Below are 24572 nucleotides of genomic sequence, written 5' to 3' on the forward strand. Positions count from 1 at the left end.
TATTTCTGCTTCATTGACTATGCCAAAGCCTTTGACTGTGTGGATCACAATAAACTGTGGCAAATTCTGAAAGAGATGGGAATACCAGACCATCTGACCTGTCTCTTGAGAAACCTGTATGCAGGTCAGGAAGCAACAGTGAGAACTGGACATGGAACAACAGACTGGTTCCAAATAGGAAAAGGAGTACGTCAAGGCTGTATATTGTCACCCTGCTTATTTAACTTCTATGCAGAGTACATCATGAGAAATGCTGGGCTGGAAGAAACACAAGCTGGAATCAAGATTGCCGGGAGAAATATCAATAACCTCAGATATGCGGATGACACCACCCTTATGGCAGAAAGTGAAGAAGAACTAAAGAGCCTCTTGATGAAGGTGAAGGAGGAGAGTGAAAAAGTTGGCTTAAAGCTCAACGTTCAGAAAACTAAGATCATGGCATCTGGTCCCATCACTCCATGGGAAATAGATGAGGAAACAGTGTCAGACTTTACTTTTTTCGGGCTCCAGAATCACTGCTGATGGTGATTGCAGCCATGAAATTAAAAGACGCTTACTCCTTGGAAGGAACGTTATGGCCAACCTAGATAGCATGTTTAAAAGCAGAGACATTACTTTGCCAACAAAAGTCCGTCTAGTCAAGGCTATGGTTTTTCCAGTGGTCATGTATGGATGTGAGAGTTGGACGGTGAAGAAAGCTGAGCGCCGCAGAATTGATGCTTTTGAACTGTGGTGTTGGAGAAGACTCTTGAGAGTCCCTTGGACTGCAAGGAGATCCAATCAATCCATCCTAAAGGAGATATATCCTGGGTGTTCATTGGAAGGTCTGATGTTGAAGCTGAAACTCCAATACTTTGGCCACCTCATGCAAAGGGTTGACTCATTGGAAAAGACCCTAATGCTGGGTAGGATTGGGGGCGGGAGGAGAAGGGGACGACAGAGGATGAGATGGTTGGATGGCATCACCGACTCGATGAACATGGGTTTGGGTAGACTCCGGGAGTTGATGATGGACAGAGAGGCCTGGCGTGCTGCAATTCATGGGGTCGCAGAGAGTCGGACATGACTGAGCGACTGAACTGAACTGAACTGAGTCTTTTTCTTTCCTCTGACTTGCTATATGGCATGAGCTCGTTACTGAGTGGTAGAATAGGGCCAAGGATAAATGAGGTGGAGTTGTAGCAATTTGCAGTCTAGGAGATTGAGGCTCCTCCTTCTCTCTGATGTTCCGAAGTCATGTTTACAAACATTCATTCTCAGGTTGTAAGGAGTCAGGTTAATCATCCTACTATATTGCATATTTTTTTTTTTTTTTTTGGTGGGGCTGTGCCACGTGGCATGCAGGATCTTAGTTCCCTGACCAGGGATCGAACCCATGGCTCCTGCAGCGGAAGCATGAAATCCTAACCACTGGACCTCCAGAGAAGTCCCTGCATTTGTTTTGAAGTATAGTTGACTTAAAGTATTATATTAGTTTTAGGTGTACAGCATGGTAATTCAATATTTTTGTAGAATAGACTCCATGTAAAGTTATAAAATATTGGCTATTATACCTTGCGCTGTACATTACATCCTTGTAAACTTACCTATTTTATACCTAGTAGTTTGTACATTGTAGTCCCACTTACCATTTTGCTCCTTCCTCTCTTCCCTCCTCCTGGTAACCACCAGTCTGTTCTCTGTATCTGTGATTCTGCTTCTGCTTTGTTCTATTTATTCATTTGGTTTATTTTTTAGATTCCACATATAAGTGAAAACACAGTGTATGCATTTTAAAAACTGCATTCTTCTAGAGGGTGCGGTAGTCTTTTTGAGAGTTAAAATGAAAAAATGTACATTTTGGAGAGAGAAATGATTCAGACATGCAACTTCTTTCTAAACTTTTAGGCATTTCAGCTATTAAGACATTTTCCTTGGGTTGTGGGGACAGACGAGAAGAGGTAAATGTGTTAGAACAGGTCAGTATAGCATAGTTAAACACACTGGAATGTGCTATGATGTATGGAGAATGGGAAGTAAATAGTTAAAAGTGAGAAGGATCCTACTGGGCATATACTGCCAATCTGGCAGGTTTTTTTCACTTGCCAATAGAATTGGACTCTCTGATAGATGCACAATGCATTTCTTAGGTACTTTGTGCAGAGCACTACTTATTAGCATTTAGAGGAATGACGGGTGAAAACAATGGAAATATTGACAAAGGCAAATCATTAAAATATATTGTATATAACAATGTTATGAAAGAATACTTGAATGTTTACATGTTTCCATACCAGCTGAATTTTTTATGAGCATATATTGCTTTTAAATAAAAGATGAAAATAGAGAAGTGTGTGGGGAAAAATAAATTTAAATAGAAAAACTGATCTGAAATAATTAAATTCGATGCCAGAAATATCAATGAAGCAGTTCTCCATTTTTGGACCCTAGAGCTTCTATGTTTACTGTTTACTTAAACCAGCAGTGCAGTTAACTGGTTAATCTTATAAACTGTAGGCTAGCCTCAAATGTAGCAAATAAGTGAAAATAGTTTAGTCACATGTTTTGAATAACATGAAAGATTTCAGTAGAAATAGCATTTAGTAATTGTAGACCTCTTACGGATTTGGAAAATTATTTTCTGGCCACAAAACTGTTAAAACAGGATTACTACAACCAAGCCAACAGTTTTTTTTTTTTTTAATCAGTTTAATATCTTACTTAAGGGAAATATATATGCACACATATACATATATATAATTTCGTCACTTTCAGATAGAAGAGTTTCGTTTATTTAATAGACAAAATCTTTCTTATAGATGTAAGAGTGAGTATAGAAATGAGTGATATTAAGTTGCCCCTTCAGTTTTAAAGGATTTCAGTTAAGGTATTCCAGTTGGCATGAATCTTTGGAAATACAGGGATGTATTAGAGTGCCTTCTCATGAAGTCATGTTGGGAGTTTAAGAGATAAGCAGAGGTAAAGTTAAATATCCAGCAGTGTATGATTAATTGCCAAATCTAGGTGATCAACTCTGGGTCCTGTAGGAGTTTAAAGAGATTACTTAAGATAGATTGGTGAGAGAAGGTTTTGTGTATTTGGTAGAGGCTGTCCCTTTGAGGAAGGCTAGGCTTTAGGCGAATGGGAAGATCTTTCTAGGTAGGTATAATGTTACATGTATGCCAACAGTAGGTATTCACTGAATTTGCCATATGCACAGTTTGTACAGAGGGGTGTAAGATGTGATCAGAGAGACAGAAGCCAGGTTCTGAAGAGCCTTAGAGGAAGTCAGTTGAAATCTTTGTGGACTCCTTAATGAAAGGAGCTGCTTTTTCCTTGTGCTTTGTACTTCTCAGTGCCTCCAAATCTTGTTATCTCCCAGTCTTAACAATATTTCCCTCAAGTCCTAATGGAAATGTACTTAACACAGTTCCTGGCACTCAGTAGGTACAAAATAAAACATTAATCCAGTCTGAATCTGCACTTGTTAGTCCTAAATAATCCATTCTGAATGAACTATAAGCAAACATTGTTTTTCTGTTTTTGGTAGGTGTGTCGATGTTCACAGATTACAGATAACCAATATGAAGGAGGCTCTAGTAACTGAACTGCTAATTGAAAATTCTGGGTCATAGCCACTTAATTGAGTAAACTGTCTCCAGAGAGCAATTTGGGTCTTTTCCAAGATGCATTAACTCTTTCAGGTCATTAGGGTAGCACTTACCTCATTGGAGCAGAAATTTAATAAATGGTATTCTTGTGATGTGAGTAAATTAACGTACCTCAAAAAGCCTAGTTTCACCATGGGTGTTATAGTTCTACTCCAAGGAGCTCGTCTGTGAATGTAAAACATCAATAAGTAGCTGCCCTTTCAAGCATCTTACTTTCAATTTAGGTAACCTACTAGGGAGCTTCTACTTTGTTCAAGGCACTGTGCTAGATGTTAACAGACACAAAGAAAAGATATGGCTTGAACTGAGAGGCAGGAGAGAAGGCAAATAACCACAAGATAAAAATCCTTGAGAGCTGCACTGCAGTGTGGGTTTTTTGTTTTTGTTTGTTTGTTTGTTTTTTGCAGTGTGGGTTTTAATGAGAGCGAGATACCATAGTTAACTGTTAGGCTAGATGGTAACCTCCCAGAAGGTAGGGACCTTGGCTCCTTCACACAGTGTTCTCGTTCGTGTTTATTTTCTCAGTTGCAAGTTTAAGAGAGAAGTCAAGGAACAATTAGAGATATATAGATACACACACCTAATGGTAAAATATGAGTTATAGCAATCTGAAGCTTTTTTTGTAAACAACAGTTTACACATATGCGCTTTTCTCCCCCCTGTGAGATATGAATTATTAATGTCTGGTGTTAATCTAAAATGAAAGTGGTAAGGATATGAAAACCAGAAAAATAAGATAGCATCCTTTGGAGATATGCTCACTGATTGTCTAATTGTCTCAATTTGTCTGTCAACCTACTGATGGGATATCAACCTTCAGGTAGTAGAAAGGATGCAAAAAGTCTCTTCTACTCACCAGCACATGTTACACATTTATATTTGCTGTGAAGGTAGAGGCAGCTATTGTAAGACTAAGGGTAAGTGACAGACTCCTGGGGAAAAAAGAAACACCTCCATAAGAAGCTAAAACTTCCAAGATGTAAGACCAGCTTCTGCTTCCGCATGCATGAGATTGGCATCTCCATTGGGCATGTGGGCTGTGATCAGTAGCATCTGGATGGTGCACATGTACTATGTTAAAAATCAGTTAAGTTAATACTTAAATTCACTTTCATGCTTGATTAATGGTAGTGGTAGTTACAAGCAGGGGAAAAAAAGGATAAACTTAGACATGATGAAAACCCTTGGGACTTACTTATGGAATATGAAAGTATCTAAGTTAACCAAATGGTGATTGTGTAAAAACAACGAATAGGAAATATGGTTGTAGGAGTCAGTTAGGGTTGTGGAAGGTGCTGAATGACAGAGAGGAGATAACAGGTTATTTACTGACAAGGAGGACGCCATTGAAGGGTTTGAGCAGAATGATGGCGCTAAGCTCTGTTATGAGCGTAGAGGGTTGTGAGATAGATGGTCATAGTGTAAGAAGGATGAGAGAGTGTTGCAAGATTGTTGGACTAAGCTCTGTGAAGGATGATGAGGATCAGATTTAAAGGCATGAGGGTCAGAATGAAAATACTTAAAAGAGGAAAAGGACATGAGATGTGTAGTATAATGTAGGACCTGGCAGTTGATTTGGAGAGTAAGATGGAGAAGAGTGAGAGCTAATTACAGGTTATGGTCCTGGGAGGTCAGAGAAATAATGGTAGTGCTATCAAAGAGGGAAACTAAAGGGACCTTTCTTCCTTCTTTCCCCTTTTCTCTCATTTTGAAGGAGGTAATGATAAAGAGTTCTCTTGGTCAGGCTGTTTGTTGAGCCTGTGCCCCAGTACTTTCGTAATGTCTGCTCTTCTGTTCTCACTTCCTTACTGTGACAAGACCCTCTTGCAGGCAATGACAGTGCATCTCTGGAGCTTGGAAAAAAGTACAGTATGATAGTAGAGGAAGATTTGAGAATCATCTGAAATGGAGGTGTAAATAAAACGGAAGAGAGCAATAATAAGAGTAAGGATACTGGACATTCAAATACTCAAGAAGACAAAAGGTGTAGTCAAATTCACTGAAGTGAAAACATTCCAAAAGTTCAGTGGTAAATATTAGCAGAAACCTACATTTAGGGATTGAGAACACCGGCTTCTCATTGTGGTGGCTTCTCTTGTTGAGGTCTATGGTGTGTGGACTTCAATAGTTGAGGCACACAGGCTCAGTAGTTGCAGCTCCTGGGTTCTAGAGTGCAGGCTTAGTAGTTGGGGTGCAGGGGCTTAGTTGCTCGGCAGCATGTGGGATGATCTTCCCGGGCCAGGGATCAAACCTGTGTCCCCTGCATTGGCATGCAGACTTTCAACCATTGGACCGCCAGTGAATTTCTTCCTTAATTATTAATAAGGTTAAACTACTTGTGTTTTTTGTGTAGCTGTGTTCCTCTTTAATCAAATGCTAATGTCATTTACCCTTGTGATACCTATTGGAGTTGCTTTTTCATATCAATTTACAGGATCTCTTTATATAATAAATATAATTTATATGGCAAAACAATAAAGATGAGGAACCAAGGTTCTTGGATTCAGAAAGGTAATATCTTAGTTACCTTGTTCTTGGGATTCATTTAAGAAAAAGTAACAAATTTCTGAGCCTCCTCCTCAGAGATAGTAGCATTTGTGAGCCAAGCATTTTCAGTTCAGTTCAGTGGCTGTCATGTCTGACTCTTTGTGACCCCATGGACTGCAGCACGCCAGGCTTCTCTATCCATCACCAACTCCCAGAGCTTGCTCAAACTTATATCCATCGAGTCGGTGGTGCTATCCAACCATCTCATCCTCGGTCGTCCCCTTCTCTTCCCGCCTTCAGTCTTTCCCAGCATCAGCGTCTTTTCCAGTGCGTCAGCTCTTCACATCAGGTGGCCAAAGTATTGGAGTTTCAGCTTCAGCATCAGTCCTTCCAATGAATATTCAGGACTGATTTCCTTTAGGATAGACTGGTTGGATCTCTTTGCAGTCCAAGGGACTCTTCAAGAGTCTTCTCCAACACTGCAGTTCAAAAGCATCAATTCTTTGGCGCTCAGCTTTCTTTATAGTCCAACTCTCACATCCATCCAGGACTACTGGAAAAACCATAGCTTTGACTAGATGAACCTTTGACGGTAAAGTGATGTCTTTGCTTTTTAATATGCTGTCTAGGTTGGTCATAGCTTTTCTTTTAAGAAGCAAGCGTCTTTTAATTTCATGACTGCAGTCACCATCTGCAGTGATTTTGGAGTCCACGAAAATAAAGTCTGTCACTGTTTCCATTGTTTCCCCATCTATTTGCCATGAAGTGATGGGACCAAATACCATGATCTTAGTTTTCTGAATGTTGAGTTTTAAGCCAACCTTTTCACTTTCCTCTTTCACTGTCATCAAGAGGCTCTTTAGTTCTTCTTCACTTTCTGCCATAAGGGTGGTGTCATCTGCATATCTGAGGTTATTGATATTTCTCCCAGCAATCTTGATTCTAGCTTGTGCTTCATCCAGCCCAGCATTTCGCATGATGTACTCTGTATATAAGTTAAATAAGCAGGGTGACAATATATATCCTTGATATACTTCTTTCCTGATTTGGAACTCACAAGAAACTGTGGAAAATTCTTAAAGAGATGGGAATACCAGACTACCTTACCTGCTTCCTGAGAAATATGTATGCAGGTCAAGAAGCAACAGTTAGAACTGGACATTGAATAACAGACTGGTTCCAAATTGGGAAAGGAGTATGCCAAGCATTTTATGTGTGTTTATTTTAATTCTATGAAGCAGATTGTACTATTATACTTATTTCACAGTTGAGTGAAATACAGGTTAGCAAGGTTAAGTAACTTTACCAGGGTCACATAGCTGGTTAAGTGGTAGATTTGATTTTAAGCACTCACTTTTTGTATTTCTGAATTGCCCTCTCAATTTATAGTTAAGGTGGGGCACATGAATCTTTAAAATAGTTCTTCAAGTGATTCCTATGTATAGATCAGTCTTTCTCTTAATAGAATTTTAGCTTAAACTGAGAGGGAAGAAGTGTCTGTGTTTTGGGGGAGGAGATAAAACATTGTGGTCAGAGTTGAGAATTTAGAATTGGAGATGTTGGAGATGGAGTATTTCCAAAGAAGAAAGAATGTCAAAGAGTAATACGTAGAGGTCATTGAGATTAAGGAGACTGAGAAAGACTGTGTAATGGTAAAAGGAGTCATTAATATATCATGATGAAACATGTTAAGTGTTAGTGCAGAGTAAGACTCTATCATCAGTAGCTAACATTTTGTAATGGTGTAAGAAAATCATGGAGCTTGTGTCAACTTTGATGAGAAAAGGGGAGAAAGTGATACAAATATATAGAATGACCCTTAAAATATGTTTTAGTGAAATGGGCAGAGAATATTGTGAAGCTATAGTTAGCAGTATGCCTTTGGGCACTGAGACCACATCTGTGTTTTCCCCTATCATAGCCTCATTGCCTTCTATTTTTTTTTTTATGAGTGAGCAATAAATAAAAAATCATGAAAATGCTGTGGGATCTAAAATGCATAGAGGAAAAACTGACAGAATTGAAATCAGTGAAAAATTCAACAATTGTAAAGTTGAAGATTTCAATAGTCTTTTAAAATAATTAGTGGAACAACTGGACAGAAAACCTGTAAAACTTGAACTGTACTATCAAGCACCATGACTTAACAAGACATATGGTACTCCTGCCTACCACCATCAGAATACAGATTCTTTTATGTACATTGACTATCATGGTAGATCATAGACTATGAAGTTCAAGTCTCAATACATTTAAAAGGATTGAAATCACAAAAAGTATGTTTTCCATCCATAACAGAATTAAATAAACAACAGGAAGAAATTTTGGCACGTCTCAAAATATTTTTAAGTAAAACAACAAAGTTTTAAATACACCATGGGTGTAAGAAGAAAGACCTAAGATCAACAGTCAAAGTTTGTACACTAAAATCTTAAAAAAGGAGGGGGAAAAATGAAACCCAAAGCAAGCAGAAGGGCAAAAATGATAAAGATTAGTGTCAAAAATCAAATAAAAATCAGCAGAAAATTAAAAAAAACAGTAATGATGTTAAAACTAGTTCTTTGAGAAGATCAAAAACTGATAAATCTTTAGCTAGACTGATAAATTAAAAAGAGAAGAACTCTCAAAAAATGACAAAATTAGGAGTGAAAGAGAAGGCATCACTGTAGACCATATAAAAGTTAAAAAGATTGTGATGAATAACCCCAGTTAGACAACTTAGACGAGGTGGTGAAATTCCTAGAAAGAAACAAAATACTGAAATTAGTTCAGGAAGAAATAGACAATCTAAATTGTCCTATAGTAAATATAGGCATTCCTCATTTTATAGCAGTTTGCTTAATTAAGCTTTGCAGACATTGCATTTTTTAAAAATTGGAGGTTTGTGGCAATCCTATGTTGAGGAAGTCTGTTGGTGCTATGTGTTCAATCGCATTATTTTAAAATTACAGTATGTACATTTCTTCAGACATAATGCTATTGTACATGTATAGTGTAAACATACATTTTACATGCTCTTTGAAACAAAATCATGTGACTCGTCTTATTGCTATATTCACTTTATTGGAATGGTCTGGAACCGAACCCACAGTATCTTCAAGTTATGCCTATAAGTTAAATAATTAAAAAAATTTCCTGCACATACTTAAGTATACAAGTATTTTATCAAACATTGGAAGAAGAAATAATAACAATTTCTGTTTCGGAAAACAGAGATGAGGAAACATTTTTCAGCATATCCTGTGAGTCCATTATTACCTTCATAAAAATTTGAGATAGTGGAGGAAACTATAGATCAACGTCCTTTGTGAACATAGATGCAACAACCTCAAATGAAGTACTAACAAATTGAGTCCTTTAACATATAAACTGTATTATGTACCACAGTTAATTGGAATTTATCAAAAAAAATAAAAAATAAATCAATGAATGTAATATGCCATATTCATAGAATAATGGGAAAACCCACGTAATTATCTCAGTAGATACTGGAAAGCACTTGATACCCACTGATGACTGAAAAAACAAAAGCAAAACCTTTTAGCAAACTAGTACTAGAAAGGCACTTTCTCAACCTAATAAAAGGCTCTGTAAAAAACCTGTACCATAATAAGGAAAATTTTTGGAATGTTAGAAGTATTTTAAAAAGGCTGACTATGGTGATGGTTGCACAACCTATACATTTACTTAAAAACTGTTGAACTATACATAACAATTATGGTGTGTAAATTGTACCCCAACAATGCTGTTCTAAAAATACAGGATAAAATCAGATTACAAATATTCAAAAATATATGTCCTTCACAGTATCCTTCAGAGAACTCCTAGACAAACACTTAGCAGTGCTAATGGAAGTTAATTAGTGTATAAATCAAGGAAATCTCATCAGCATTATTTCCCGTTTCACAATTATGTATTTGAGGGTGCACATGAATATTCATATGCTTCACAAGGGATTATATTCTAAACTAAATTTATTGTTCCTATCAAACTCATTTTTCCTGCTTTCCTGATCATTGTTCATGGAACCATTTTTTTTTAGTCCCTTGAATGTGCAATCCTTTTTGCCATTTTAAAACTTGTCTTCTTTCCTTCTAGAGTAGCTGGTTAAATTTTTTTCATATTTTTTCTAGACATCAACTCAGAAATGTATGCCTAATTGTAAAATCTCATTACCACTACTTTAGCTTAAAATCTTTTATTTTTTAAAATTCATCTTGGTAGGTTTTTTTCCCTTGTCCCCTCCCTTTATCTTATTTCCTTAATCATTCATTTTTTCCCTGCAAATCCCATTGCCTTCTAATCTATTATTGTATATGCTAGCAGATTAATTTACTTAGAATATATCCATCAACATTTTATTTACCTATTGAAAGCTTTTTCCTGCCTCCTCATTCTGTACTTGACTTCAATACTGGGGTTACAGACCCTGAGAAGGCTTATCTCTCAGGCTTCATTTTTATGTTACCTGAACTATTTTTTGGTTAACTGAAGACACCTGAAATTGCCCCAACATCGTTTCTTTATTTTTTTCTGTCCTTTCTGCTTTCTTTTTTTTTTTGCTTTTGACACATTATAAGATTATATTTTTGTCCTATAGTGTTGTGATCTTGAAACTCTTTTTATTGTCCTATGCATATGCTCAGTCGCTTCTGTCATGTCCGACTCTTTGTGACCCTATAGGCTATAGCCCACCAGTCTCCTCTTGTCCATGGGATTCTTCCAGGCAAGAATACTGGAGTGGGTTGTCTTGCCCTCCTCTTGGGAATCCTCCCGACCCAGAAATCAAACCCGTGTCTCCTGTGACTCTTGCATTGTGGGTGGATTCTTTACCCACTGGACCACCTGGGTGGGAGCAATCTTGTCCTTCTGTAAATGCTCACAACGATTTCTTTGACCCAGTGCTTTCTACTTTCTCTCTTGTGCTGTAGTCACTCTGTGTCTGTATGATTAGATAAGCACATTGAGGGAAGGATTGATTGATTTGGCTTGATTTGACTTTTAATTCCCTTAAAATTTTAATTTATATGTAGTAAAATTCACTTGTTTTGATATTAGGATTTTTTTTTAGTCTTGTTTTCATATCCAGGACAATACTTTGCATATTTTACATATTAAGTAAATATGTAATATGCTTAATTTGAAGTAAATGAAAACTTTCTTTTGAAAGCTGTCTAAAATTGGAATTTCTTTGTTAAAAACTCTTTTGAGGGGACAGAGGGGTGCTAAATGTCTCTTTGAGACTTTTTGTATCAGGAATTTGACAGAGGACCAGAAAATACTTGTGTAACTCTTGGAATTTTTTGGTTTCTTTTACTTTGAACACTAAGGAACTGTTCACAAGACCATGTACATAGTAGTCTTAATGATACAGTTGCTACTGATAGTGAGTATAGTTAAGCAGGCAGCCTTTTATTTGCAGAATGACTGGTTTTCTTATGGCAGAATATTTTAGTCTTTATATAATAGGGAAATAAGACTGCTATTTTCAAAAGAAAACTTCTTTTTTTCTTTGTTACAAATATTTCACTCATTAGTGACCTTATGGGGGAAATCTGATAGTTTTTAGTAATTGTAAATAGAGGTCCTCATCTTTTAAAATATCATTACATTGTTTCAGTCTTACTGTTTAATGTGTCTGGAATCAAGGTGATAGTCTGAGGGGTGTACTACTCTGATTTTGCTCCTCTTCTTCCTCTGGATTTCTCAAATTCTGGACATCCTGGTCTCCCTTTACCGAGGCCTTGTGTCCACCATCCAGAGAGACTGGAGTTTCTGCTTGGTTCCTACTCTTACTCCATGGTCACTGGAAGGGGTTCTCTGGGGAAGAGCCAAGGGAACTCACCTAGAGTGCTTCCCTTCTTCCAGGTTACTGCCTAATTTGGTTCCTCTCCAGGGTCTTCAACTTCTGTTTTTTTTTTAATGTTTTTTTTTTTTCCAGCTTTTATAATTATTATCAGTATGAGGGTTAATCCATTGGAAGCCACTTTGCTGTTCCTAGAACAGAAACTCCTGGGCATCTGTATTTTAAAAGAGCAAATTATTAAAAACTGCAGTATTTATTATAGGCATATACAAGGTACCACATAAAGAAGTTGAGCCTTAGTTCATAGTGGGAGCTCAAAGTGATTTTTTTTTTCTTTTTCACCTTAGTACTGCTACTGTCATGTAGTAATCTAATTCTCAGATTCACAGTGGGGAGGGGGTTGGTAGAGGGGGACACAAATACAGTATGGCTTTGATATAAATCATTGAACATTTGAAGGTTGTAGTCCGGAGAATCGCTCTCCTAGTTGCAGAGGTTGAAATCTGTGCACACCACTACTCCTGTTTTCATATGATACAGTGTTTTACAAAAATAGTATTTGTGATATAAATGTCGCTAGATGCATATTAGTATATTATTAGTATATATTCATTTATACATAGAATATATACATAGAATATATTCTGTATACATAGAATATATACATAGATGCATATTAGTATATATTCATTTATCCAGAGATAGCTTAGTGAAGAAACAAAGACTCATTCAGATTATCATAAGGAAAAATAAGGAAAACATACTGAAGAGTGTAACGATATATTGCGGGACCCAGGAGCAGAAACTCTAAGACCTTATCAGATCAGTTTGAGACCTTTGCACTGTGGAAAACTTAGTTTGCAAACTGTGAATCTCTCTCCTATGAGTCTTCTCTTTCTCTCTGGTCCTCTGGTTCATTCTTTATTCTCTGTGCAGATTTTTCGTTCACATGGTAAAACATGGTTGCCCCAGAGTATTTACATCTCCTCACTTACATTCACCAGCACAGACTGTATCCCACTAACACATTCCTGGAAGAGAGAAATCTGACTGGCTGATTGAGGGTTGGCTGTTTCCCTGGCAAAGTAGGCTCTGACCTAGAAAGATCCCAGGGTACAGGTCTGGCTCCTCTCAAGTCCGTTAATGGTTGGGAAATGGTCCTTATGTGAGGCGAGGATTTTGTAAGCTGGAAGACACTAAAAAGGATCTACCATATTAAGTATCTAGAAGGATCTCAATGTTTCAGAAAGTAGCTAGTTGGATAAATGGAGAAGCTGATAATAGGAGATGTGTTAATTCTAAGTCTGTAAATCTCGCATTTATTTAAAAACAAAGTTCATGTATAACCACAAGCACCCATAGTTAATATATTAAATAAAGAGGGCTATATAGTAAATGAGGGATTCATTCAGAATGATGTTGTCAGTGTTAGAGCATGTTATAAATCTCAACATCTTGGACCTGCTTTATATATCATGGAATTTCTGACTAGCGTCTTAGCAACTGCTAATCAGTATTCTAGCAGAAGAGATGCCTGACCATCCCAGTTTGTATGCTCTGCTAAAGCATTATATTTCTTTGCTTCTGCCACTGAACCATCTAACATACCAGATACTCAGTAAATACATTTGAATCATGATATCACTGGTATATATAGATTTTTCAGGTACTTTTCAACTATATTTCCATATTTCTGTCTTCAGTTTTATTAAGTTGAACAGAAAGGTGGAGTTTTTCCATAATACCATATAGAAAAACCTCAAACAAACATTTTGGCCAACCCAATACAAATGAACACCTTTTAAGTTAAAATTAAAACATGGATATTAACTGTGCTTTTTAGTTTTTTGAACTCTTGATAAACAAGAAATAGTACTTCCTGGCACTTACAAAGAGAAAAGAGATGCATGTCTGAGATAAGAAGGAATGTAAAGCCAAGAAGAATTATCTTCTGCAGACTTTCTGTGGGCAGAATATATTTGATACTAGATGAATGCCCTTTGACCCCAGAATTCCAATCTTGGGTGATTTTCCCCAGGCAAAAGACAAGCTATATAGCTAATTTCTTTTCATAAAAATGGAAATTTGAACTCATCCTTGAGCGCTTAGGAAATTTATGTACAATTTCGAAGATTCAGTACGTTATCCACAATGATGTAGAATCACCGAGAAATGATATGGTTATATTTTAATACCAAACATCTGGTGTTGTGTCAAGACTCTGTAGTAGAAGATTTAACCTAATGCAGACACATTTCAGGCATCTTAGAGTAGGGGCTATTTGTTCTTTGACATATTAAAAAAAAATTACACCTTTGCCAATTTGAGTGTCAGCGTAAAACTTTGCCTGTTTTAAAGCAGTATTTTTCAGCTGGTGGTGAACGTTATTAGGAAAAAGAGGGAAACACAATGAAGGAAGCAGACATCACAAAGCCTGTGGTTGAAACTGCACCTCTCCTTTCGTTACTTTATTCACAAGTGTAGGTTTTTGTACTCTGGACTCATTTATAGGGCTCTTTCTGCTTTGGAGACTATCGCTAATTTGCATCTAACAACATATATACATCAAGGCTTCCCATCACTTGCTTTTTAAAAAATTCAGTGGTTCCCTATATTTTTTGATTCACTGGTATGTTGCATGGCTCTGTGGTGGAAGTAAAGAAATAAAATGCTTTAAGGAACATAAAGTTCCTCCTATTTATTAATGGTGAGGCATCTTTTCATTAGATAATAACTAATAGTATCGGGCAGTTTTGGATGAATACTTATTTACTGATATGTAAAATGGGTACTTGAGGAACTCAGAAAAGGAGACAGCTCATCTCCAGTGGCCTGGGAAAGGAGTTGTTGAAGAGAAAATATTGGAACTGTTTTTGGAGGGGTCTGTTAGGAGAGAGGGTAATCTAGGATAGACATTCCAGAAATGAGAGGGCCCAGGCACATACAGGGGAAAGTTAAGTCTGTGATCTTGATTGGAGTGCTGGCTTCATCTCAAGGAGAATAAGATATGATTGGAATATTGAGGTCAGATTGTTGTAAATGATGAGATGAGGAGCCTTGTGATGGTAGCAGCAACTGTGTTTTTGTTTTTTTTTTCTTTATAATTTTTATTGGAGTTGATATTGTGTAAGTTTCAGGTATACAGCAAAGTGAATCAGTTATACATATATACCTCCACTCTTTTTTAGATTTTTTTCCCGGGTAGGCCATTACAGAGCACTGAGCAGAGTTCCTGTGCTATGCAGTAGGTTCTTCTTAGTTACTTATTTTATGTGGGCTTCCCTGGGTCTCAGATGGTAAAAGAATCTGCCTGCAATGCAGGAGACCCAGGTTCGATCCCTGGGTCAGGACCATCCTCTGGAAAAAGGAATGGCAACCCACTCCAATATTCTTGCCTGGTGAATCCCATGGACAGAGGAGCCTGGTGGGATGCAGTCCAGGGGTCGCAAAGAGTCAGACACAACTGAGCGGCTAACGCTTTCACTTTGTTCTTTTTTTCAGTGTGTATATGTCAATCCTAATTGCCCCTTTACCCCCTGATAACTGTGTATGTTTGTTTTCTGCATCGGTAACTCTAGTTCTGTTTTGTAGATAGTCACTTTTACACTTTTTTGGAGCGACATGTTTTTAAGGTAGATCACTCTATTGAGGGTGTAGGAGGATTGGAAGAACAAGAGATGGGAGACAGAAAACTCAGTGAGGAAAACTGCATGAGTTGAACTAACGTGGTGACTGTCAGAATGGACCAGAAGGGGCAAACTCATAGAGTTGAGAAAGAGAGATTAATGAATTTGGACACTAACTCCTTCGTGAATACAAAGGATAAGGGAATGTATTAAAGATTGTTCTGAAGTTTAAACCTGGAGATCAGTGACAGTAAGAAAATATTAAACAGAAAGTTGAAAGAAGGAATTACTAATTTTTATGGGAAGATGATTTGGGTTTCAGAATTTAGGATTGATTTTATGTGAAATAAGTGAATAAGTCAGGCATGAAGTCACAGATGTAGAGTTGAAGCTTGGGAGAAAAATGAGGTATAAAGACCACATTATGGTAGGGGACATAGTATGTGTGGAGACTGCTTTTTAAAGTTTAGAACCAAAAGACAGAAAGGAAAAAAGATAATAGATTGTGAGAACCAAAGCAAGATATTTGTCAACAAAAAAATGTGTTAGAAATAGTACATTTGTATAGATAGAAAGGGGGAAGCTGGTGACTGGAAAGACTAAGAATCCTGAGCTCTAATAATTAAGGGGATGTGAAGAAAAAGAACAATGATCATAAAATACCTGCATTTTAAGGATGCTGCTTAGTTATGTCCTGGTCAGTCAATATTTTATTATAAAAGGACAGTCATTGATTTCTAGGACAATAATTACTTCAGAAGAATTACTTTGGGGTAATGTGTCTTCAGGCTTTGGTAGAAACATAATTCTGTCATATTGGTGTAATAACCAACATTTAAGTGAAACCAGGGTATTTGTAGACATCATTCTATGTTGAAATTTGAAACATGTCAACAAGTTGAAATTCTTTTCTGATTTATTGACCTTCTTTTGATCACAGATTCCTGCAAACTTTATTAATATCAGTGCTAAATCTGCAAAATAATTGAGTCCCTCACTGGAATTGTTACTAGAGACCCAATTCAATTGTCTCTCTGACTATTGTGCAATTTGGGTGATGTATTAACAGAGATAGTACTTGTCATTATATTACTTCATCAGCATACTGAGTAATGCTCCAGGGACCTCATAAAGAAAAAAGAGCAAAACATTGACCAGTCTCTTAACATGTTTTATTTTTTCCCAGTGAACTCTTTATTGTACAGAAAATCAGTTCAGTTCAGTTCAGTCGCTCAGTCGTGTCCGACTCTTTGCGATCCCATGAATTGCAGCACGCCAGGCCTCTCTGTCCATCATCAACTCCCAGAGTCTACCCAAACCCACGTCCATTGAGTCAGTGATGCCATCCATCCATCTCATCTTCTGTCTTCCCCTTCTCCTCCTGCCCCCAACCCTACCCAGCATTAGGGTCTTTTCCAATGAGTCAACTCTTCGCATGAGGTGGCCAAAGTATTGGAGTTCAGCTTCAACATCAGTCCTTCCAATGAACACCCAGGATTGATCTCCTTTAGGATGGATTGATTGGATCTCCTTGCAGTCCAAGGGACTCTCAAGAGTCTTCTCTGACACCACAGTTCAAAAGCATCAATTCTGCGATGCTCAGCATTCTTCACTGTCCAACTCTCACATCCATACATGACCACTGGAAAAACCATAGCCTTGACTAGACGGACTTTTGTTGGCAAAGTAATGTCTCTGCTTTTAAATATGCTATCTAGGTTGGCCATAACCTTTGTTCCAAAGAGTAAGCATCTTTTAATTTCATGGCTGCAGTCACCATCAGCAGTGATTTTGGAGCCCGAAAAAATAAAGTCTGACACTGTTTCCCCATCTATTTCCCATGAAGTGATGGGACCAGATGCCATGATCTTAGTTTTCTGAACATTGAGCTTTAAGCCAACTTTTTCACTCTCCTCTTTCACTTTCATCAAGAGGCTCTTTAGTTCTTCTTCACTTTCTGCCATAAGGGTGGTGTCATCTGCATATCTGAGGTTATTGATATTTCTCCCGGCAATCTTGATTCCAGCTTGTGTTTCTTCCAGCCCAGTGTTTCTCATGATGTACTCTGCATAGAAGTTAAATAAGCAAGGTGACAATATACAGGCTTGACGTACTCCTTTTCCTATTTGGAACCAGTCTGTTGTTCCATGTCCAGTTCTAACTGTTGCTTCTTGACCTGCGTACAGGTTTCTCAAGAGACAGGTCAGCTGGTCTGGTATTCCCATCTCTTTCAGAATTTTCCACAGTTTATTGTGATCCACACAGTCAAAGGATTTGGCATAGTCAATAAAGCAGAAATAAATGTTTTTCTGGAACTCTCTTGCTTTTTCGATGATCCAGCGGATATTGGCAATTTGATCTCTGGTTCCTCTTTCTTTTCTAAAACCAGCTTGAACATCTGGAAGTTCACGGTTCATGTATTGCTGAAGCCTGGCTTGGAGAATTTTGAGCATTACTTTACTAGCGTGTGAGATGAGTGCAATTGTGCGGTAGTTTGAGCATTCTTTGGCATTGCCTTTCTTTGGGATTGGAACGAAAACTGACCTTTTCCAGTCCTGTGGCCACTGCTGAGTTTTCCAAACTTGCTGGCATATTGAGTGCAGCACTTTCACAGCATCACCTTTGAGGATTTGAAATAGCTCAACTGGAACTCCATCACCTCCACTAGCTTTGTTCGTAGTGATACTTTACAGAGGATGAAATAAAAGAAGCCCATAGAGGCTTCCCTGATGGCTACAATGGTAAAGAGTCTGCCTGCCAATGCAGGAGATGCAGGTTTGATCCTTGGGTCGGGAAGATCCCCTGGAGAAGAAAATAGCAACCCACTTCAGTATTCTTGCTGGGAAATCCCATGAGCCTAGTGGGCTACAGTCCATGAGAGTCTCAAAAATGTCAGAGACAACTTAGTGACTAAACAGCAACAGCAAAAATCCATTCACTGACACCTGTAATCAGTCTCATTGATAGTTTTTATGCAGTTATTGAGAGTGGACTGTCATGGGGAAGAAAACAGACTGGTGTGAACTAAACCTGAGTTGAAATCCTGACCTGTTATGCTGTAAATAGAAGACCTTAGGCTAGTTTCTTCTTCCTTCCTTCCTTCCCTCCCTTTTTCTTTTGAGTTTTTTAAAGAGCATTTTAAAGCTCACAGTAAATTGAGTGGGAGCATACAGAAAGTGAAAGTGAAAGTCGCTCAGTTGTGTCCGACTCTTTGCGACCCCATGGGCTATACAGTCCATGGAATTCTCCAGGGAGAATACTGGAGTTGGTAGCCTTTCCCTCCTCCAGGGGATCTTCCCAACCCAGGGATCAAACCCAGGTCTCCCGCACTGCAGGCGGATTCTTTACCCGCTGAGCCACAGTGGAAGCCCAAGAATATTGGAGTGCGTAGCCTATCCGTTCTTCAGGGAATTTTCCCAACCCAGGAATCGAATTGCGGTCTCCTGCAGGGGGAATCTTTACCAACTGAGCTTTCAGGGAAACCGGAACATACAGAAATTTCCTGTTAACTCCTGCTCCCCCACACCCATATGGGGTAGTTTTTTTAACACCACTAATTCTGTTTCCTCATCTCTAAATTACAATTAGTAACACTTCATAGATTTGAGGATTGAGTAAAATCATGTTTTCAAAATGCCTGATATGTGGTAATTACTCAGTAATGTGTATGTGATCATAATAGAGACATAATCGGCTTTAAAACTTACTTGGAGCAGTATATTCACAGGGGCTTCATAAATAATTTTTGATGATAATGCTTAACATGGTTTTCACACTTTGAATGAATGAATATATATATATATGTATATATATATACACACACATACCCCCCATATGCAGGGATACTAGTGATATGGGACCCTAAGTCTGAAAAGCTTTCACTTCGTCATGGATAGAATTGTTTGCCTACATGTACTGTATACCACTTGGTTATCGTGAAATTGTAAATGTGGCAAGTGAGTTGATAGACTTTAGTCCCAGGTTAGATATTCTTAGGAACCGTGGTGATTTCTATTCCAGATCTGCTCTTTTCTTTCCGAACAGTGGGGACTTTTTATTACACTTGTCTTAGAGATAGTGCAACTGATTCTAGCCCAGATCCCCGAACCCTTAAGGCTCTGAAGTGGATTGATTTTTATAAGCAGGACCTGCTGGCAGTAGTGATTAAAAAAAAAAAAAAAAAGCTGTTGCTTTGAAGCTCTGAAGATGAGTAGTGGCCCTTGAAATTATTTGCAGGTCAAGACCACTTAGTCCACTGTGGCCTCCACTGGCTTGGTTGGCAGGTGTTTTAGATTGCTGGTCCATTTCCTTGTCTATGTTCTGAGAACTGACCTCCCTGATAACATTTTGTTCTTCAAGTGAAGTAACACATCTAAATGGGTTAGCCCCTTGCCTGCAACGTAGTAAGCCCTCAGTAAACATTATGGCATTACTGCTGATGCTGCTATAATTTGGAATAATGAGGATAAATTATGACTGCAGGAGTATATTGCTTGAGTCACCCAACTTCATGCCTGACACATAGTAGACCCTCAATAAAAACTTCCCATTTACCCCCATGTACAAATGCCTACTATACCCTGTTCTCAGTTTTAGGCATGGGTAGCAAATTGATGACTTGCTGGCCATAATGAATCTTTCCTTAGGTCTACTACTAGAAATAATGAATAGCTAGGTTAATATTCTTCTTAGTCAAGGAGGTTTTAGAATTAGGTCTTCATGGTTTTAAAATTGCTTTTCCCTAATAGCATATCGTAAAGGTGCATGTTAATTTTAAGCTGTTTATCTGCTTGTACAGATGCTGTTGACTGAGTACTTGGATATGAAAAATACACGTACAGCCTCTGAACCATCAGCTCAGCTCAGTTATGCCAGCAGTGGATGCGACTGTGCAGCCTTTTTTGCCAAGAAGAAACCTCAAAGGCCAAAAAATTCTCTTTTCAAGTAAGTATCTCCCTGCTGGTAAGATAGATGTTTAGATGTGTTAGATCCAAGTTGAATGGTTTTCTACTTTATTAACAGTCATTATTTCACCCAGTTAAAGTAGATTTGAAAGAATTATGGTAGCAATATATATTCCTCTCATATACTGAATATATATATTCAATTTTGTGTACTTTCATCTTCTGTAAGAGAAGTGGCTATTTTGGACTATGGTTGCTGGACTGTCTAAAACTTTTAATAAAAATTTCTGGAATTCATTTCTGGGTATTTTTATATAAAGTGAAAAGAAATTCCCCTCTTGTTTCTGGGGAGCTTTATATGGAATGAAAGGAAATGAAGTATTTTAGCCTTTGCAAAGGCCCCAAGTGACAAGAAACAACCTTTGTTAATAAAGTCATAAAGCTAGCTAAGTAGTATTTGGTTTTACTTGAATTAATAAAAGAAAAATGTCAACATTCTTTTTTCCTTATTATGACCACCTACCCTCCTCAGCTGGTCATAAGTTAGAGTCTCTTGGTAACAGCTAACAGTTAATATTATTATTAATATTAATAGTAATAACAGTAACAGCTACCATTGCTCAGGTGCTTACTATGTACCAGGCACTGTGGTAAATGGGTTTCTCAGGAGAGTCTCAATTAATCATAATTTAATTCAGATTATATCAAATTTGGGCAGCAAGAGTAATGGTTAACACTTCTGAGTCCTTACTAAGTGCTAGCCAAGGAATAAAGCCATTTTCATGGATTATCTTATTTACTCATTCACTATAAAAATCTTATGGGTGTGGGTCCTATTTTTCATCCTCTTTTACACATGAAAAAAAAATTGAGGCACTGACCCCTTAGACACATACAATTTAGTAAAGAAGACAGATAAGTAAATATTTGGTGATAGTACCATAAGTACATGGTATTGGTGGAGGCCATGAAGGGACTCCCAATCAAAATCTGCTCTTAAGCTTCTCAGGAGACTACTAACACCTTCCTGGGAGCAAAGCCAGCCCTTCCCCTGAATTAACAATGCTTTGGGAAACAAAGGCTACCAAGCATTACTGGTATGGTATTGTTCATTCTCATGGTCAATGACTTTCTCTGCTCAGCACTAGTCAGAGGAGATTATTGGACAACATACATGGTAAAGAAAAATCTCATTGGAAACTGAAGTCTATTTATCAAAATTACACGTGATCTAAAGGCAGTGTGGTATCCTGGAACAGGAAAAGATTATTAGTGGAAAATTTTTGTGAGATTCAAATGAAGTCTGTAGTTCAGTATCATACCCATGTTAATTTATTAGATGCAACAAAATGTACTGCAATTATGTAAGACATTAACATCAGGGAGGGTTTGGGGTGAAAAGTATACAGAAACTCTTTGTACTGTTTTGTATCTTTCTATAAAATTGATTCCAAAATTCAGTTTGTTTTTTAAAAAAAAAGTTAGAACTTTGACACACAAGTTAAGGAACTTACATAAATTCACATAAGTAGCAAGTGGTAGAAACAGGATTTAAATCTTGGCTAACCTATTTTCTTGGAGGATTAATACATATTTAAAAAATCATATCTGTAAATCTAAGCCTGTAAAATGAGTACAGAAATACATCCCACTGTTGTGAATTCCTTTTTTTTGAATATTTGCAAGTCTAGTATCTTCTACTGATTCACTTTTGAGATTTGTTTTTTTATCAGGTATTCATAGAGTTCTTAATCATTAAGGAAGGTTGCAATAGTTCATTTATCTTACAGTCTTGAGGAGAGGAGATTTCCTGTGCCCACACTGTAGTAAAATCCATTCTGTTTATTGAATTTGTTCTTTTTTTTTTTTAAAGTTTTGTTCACAGGTTGTTTACAGTATGAGTTAAAATGCTTTAGTCTGCAAGTAGCATAGGACCCCAAGTGAATAGGTTAACTTGTAAGAAGGTTATTACCTCACACAAAAGAGTGACTGTAGAGGATTCCTCAATTCACCAATACGGTATCATCAAGGACTCTTCTCTTTGCATTCAGTCCCACTCCAGTGAAAATGGTGGTGTCCAGGAAACCATGTGATTCATCCCACAAATCTTTTTTTTTAATTAATAGGCTTAATGTTTTATAGCCATTTTAGATTTACAGAAAAACTGATTTAACTTATGTGCAGAGATTTCCCTTATGTTCCCTTGCTCCACAGTTTCTCCTCTGATTAACATCTTGCTTAGGTGTGGCACATTAGTTACAGTTAAGGAACCAACATTGATACATCATTATTAAAGTCCTTTGTTTATATTAGCATTCACTCTCTGTGTTATATAGTTCCACTGGTTTGGAGAAATACATCATGTCATGTATCTACCATTATAGTATCTAACAGTAATTTCACTGCCCTGAATATCCTGTTTTTCACTTACTCATTCCTCCTTCTTTTCCTTACTCCCAAACCCCTAGAAATGACTGGTCTTTTTTGTTTTTAAACTATCTCTGTAGTTTGCTCTTTCTAGAATGTCTTAAAATTAGAATCATACAATACCCAGTCTTTTCAGACTGGCTTCTTTCACTTAGTAATATGCATTTAACGTTCATCCATGTCTTTTTGTGGCATCTTTTGTGTTGCTAAACAATACTAGTTTTGTGACTGTACCACGGTTTTCCCTTTCAGTTATTGAGAGACATCTTGGCAGCTTCTGGCAGTTATGGATAAAGTGGTGGTAAACATTCATGTGCAGGTTTTAGTGTCAGTATTTGACTCATTTGGGTAAATGCCCAGGAGCGTGATTGCTGGATCACATGGTAGGACTATGTTTTAACTTTGTAAGATACCATGGCACTGTCTTCCAAAATGGCTTTACCATTTTGAATCCTTTTTAATTCATGAATAATGGTTAGCCATCCATTTGTTAATCTTTTCTGCCAGTGACAAAGCCCCTCTGCAAGTTTTCCTCAAGAAAACTAGGTCTGAGGCCCATTCCTGAACCAGTCACTGGCAAGGGGATGGAGACCATGGTGATTGTCTTTAAACCCGTCAGAGTTCATCTTTGGTAATAGGTCTCCAGCTGGAGAGGGGGCCCCTTCCCGAGCTTCCTGCTGAGTGAAGAGGGAGGGAGGACACAGATGCCCAGAAAGAATTGAGGCTGTGCCAGCAAACAAGATATAGTGGGAGAAAGGTGATTGACTGCCTCAAGTACTGCCTAAGGCCTACTGTTAGGCCTTTTCTTTCCTCTCTCCCCTGCCTTCCTTCCTCCACCCCTCCTCATCCTCCTCTTCCCTCCTCAGGCTCAACTGACCATTTTCGGTCTCCGCATATTGCCAAAAGCAAGTTTCAGGCTGTTTCGATTTCATGCTGTCACTCCTCACCCCTAACTTTGAACGTCAGACCACATAACCATTTTTAGACCCTTAACCAATCTTGAAATTGTGATTTTGGAAAACATAAGTTATTGAAAGTGAGTAAGTGAACTTAAGAAATCATTACACATTTATTATTGTTGCATAGTAATAAAACTCATCACTCACACAGAATTAGGCCATTCTTACAGATCTGCCTGTTTCTTGTCTTGGTTCCACCATTCATGAGTCATGTGAGTCAGGGCTGTTCTCTTGTCTTAGTGGCCTTTAATGCCTTTCGCTATAAAATGAGGTGAGACTGGCTAATCCTTCTTGCCTCTTTTACTGTAAAATTGTAGCAATCTGTGGCTTGTTGCAAACAAAAAAGGATTCCCAAGTAGCAAAAATGCATTGGGTCATAAAGGATTCAGATTCTGGCAAGTCCTCTGTTCTTATCACATCCATGAAGAACTTTATTGCTCTCTTTAATTGCCCCTAGCCAAGGTTAATTAGGTGTATTTAAGTCTTCTCTTATGGTATTCCGTGTGCCTTTCTAGTCTTTGCTCGAGTTTTTTTTTTTTTCCCCCTTGCCGTTTCTGATCAGTAGCTGTCAGTGTGCCTTTTGGAGGTCAGTGGCTTGACTGGCAGCTCTTGACTGGCAGGTGGCACTTTTGAAGTATTGCGCACTTTGCCTTCCTTCTGGCTATTCGTGCCCTCTCAGTTCTTGGCAGGGTGCATGGAAAGGATCAAGTAAC

General features: G+C 37.8%; 1 protein-coding gene across 4 annotated transcripts in view; it reads left to right on the forward strand.

The window, feature by feature from the left end:
- Nucleotides 1-24572, forward strand: part of EXOC4 (exocyst complex component 4) — an 875766-nt gene that overhangs the window by 283479 nt on the left and 567715 nt on the right. For all 4 annotated transcript variants that reach the window (XM_081532917.1, XM_081532918.1, XM_081532920.1 and 1 more), the window contains one exon: nt 20368-20513. In XM_081532917.1, coding sequence (XP_081389043.1) covers nt 20368-20513 — 146 coding nt within the window. The remainder of the gene's footprint in view (nt 1-20367; nt 20514-24572) is intronic.

The sequence above is a fragment of the Giraffa tippelskirchi genome, chromosome 10 (assembly GCF_054371585.1).
Source record: "Giraffa tippelskirchi isolate mGirTip1 chromosome 10, T2T-mGirTip1v1.2.pri, whole genome shotgun sequence".
In the NCBI taxonomy this organism is placed as follows: Eukaryota; Metazoa; Chordata; class Mammalia; order Artiodactyla; family Giraffidae; genus Giraffa; species Giraffa tippelskirchi.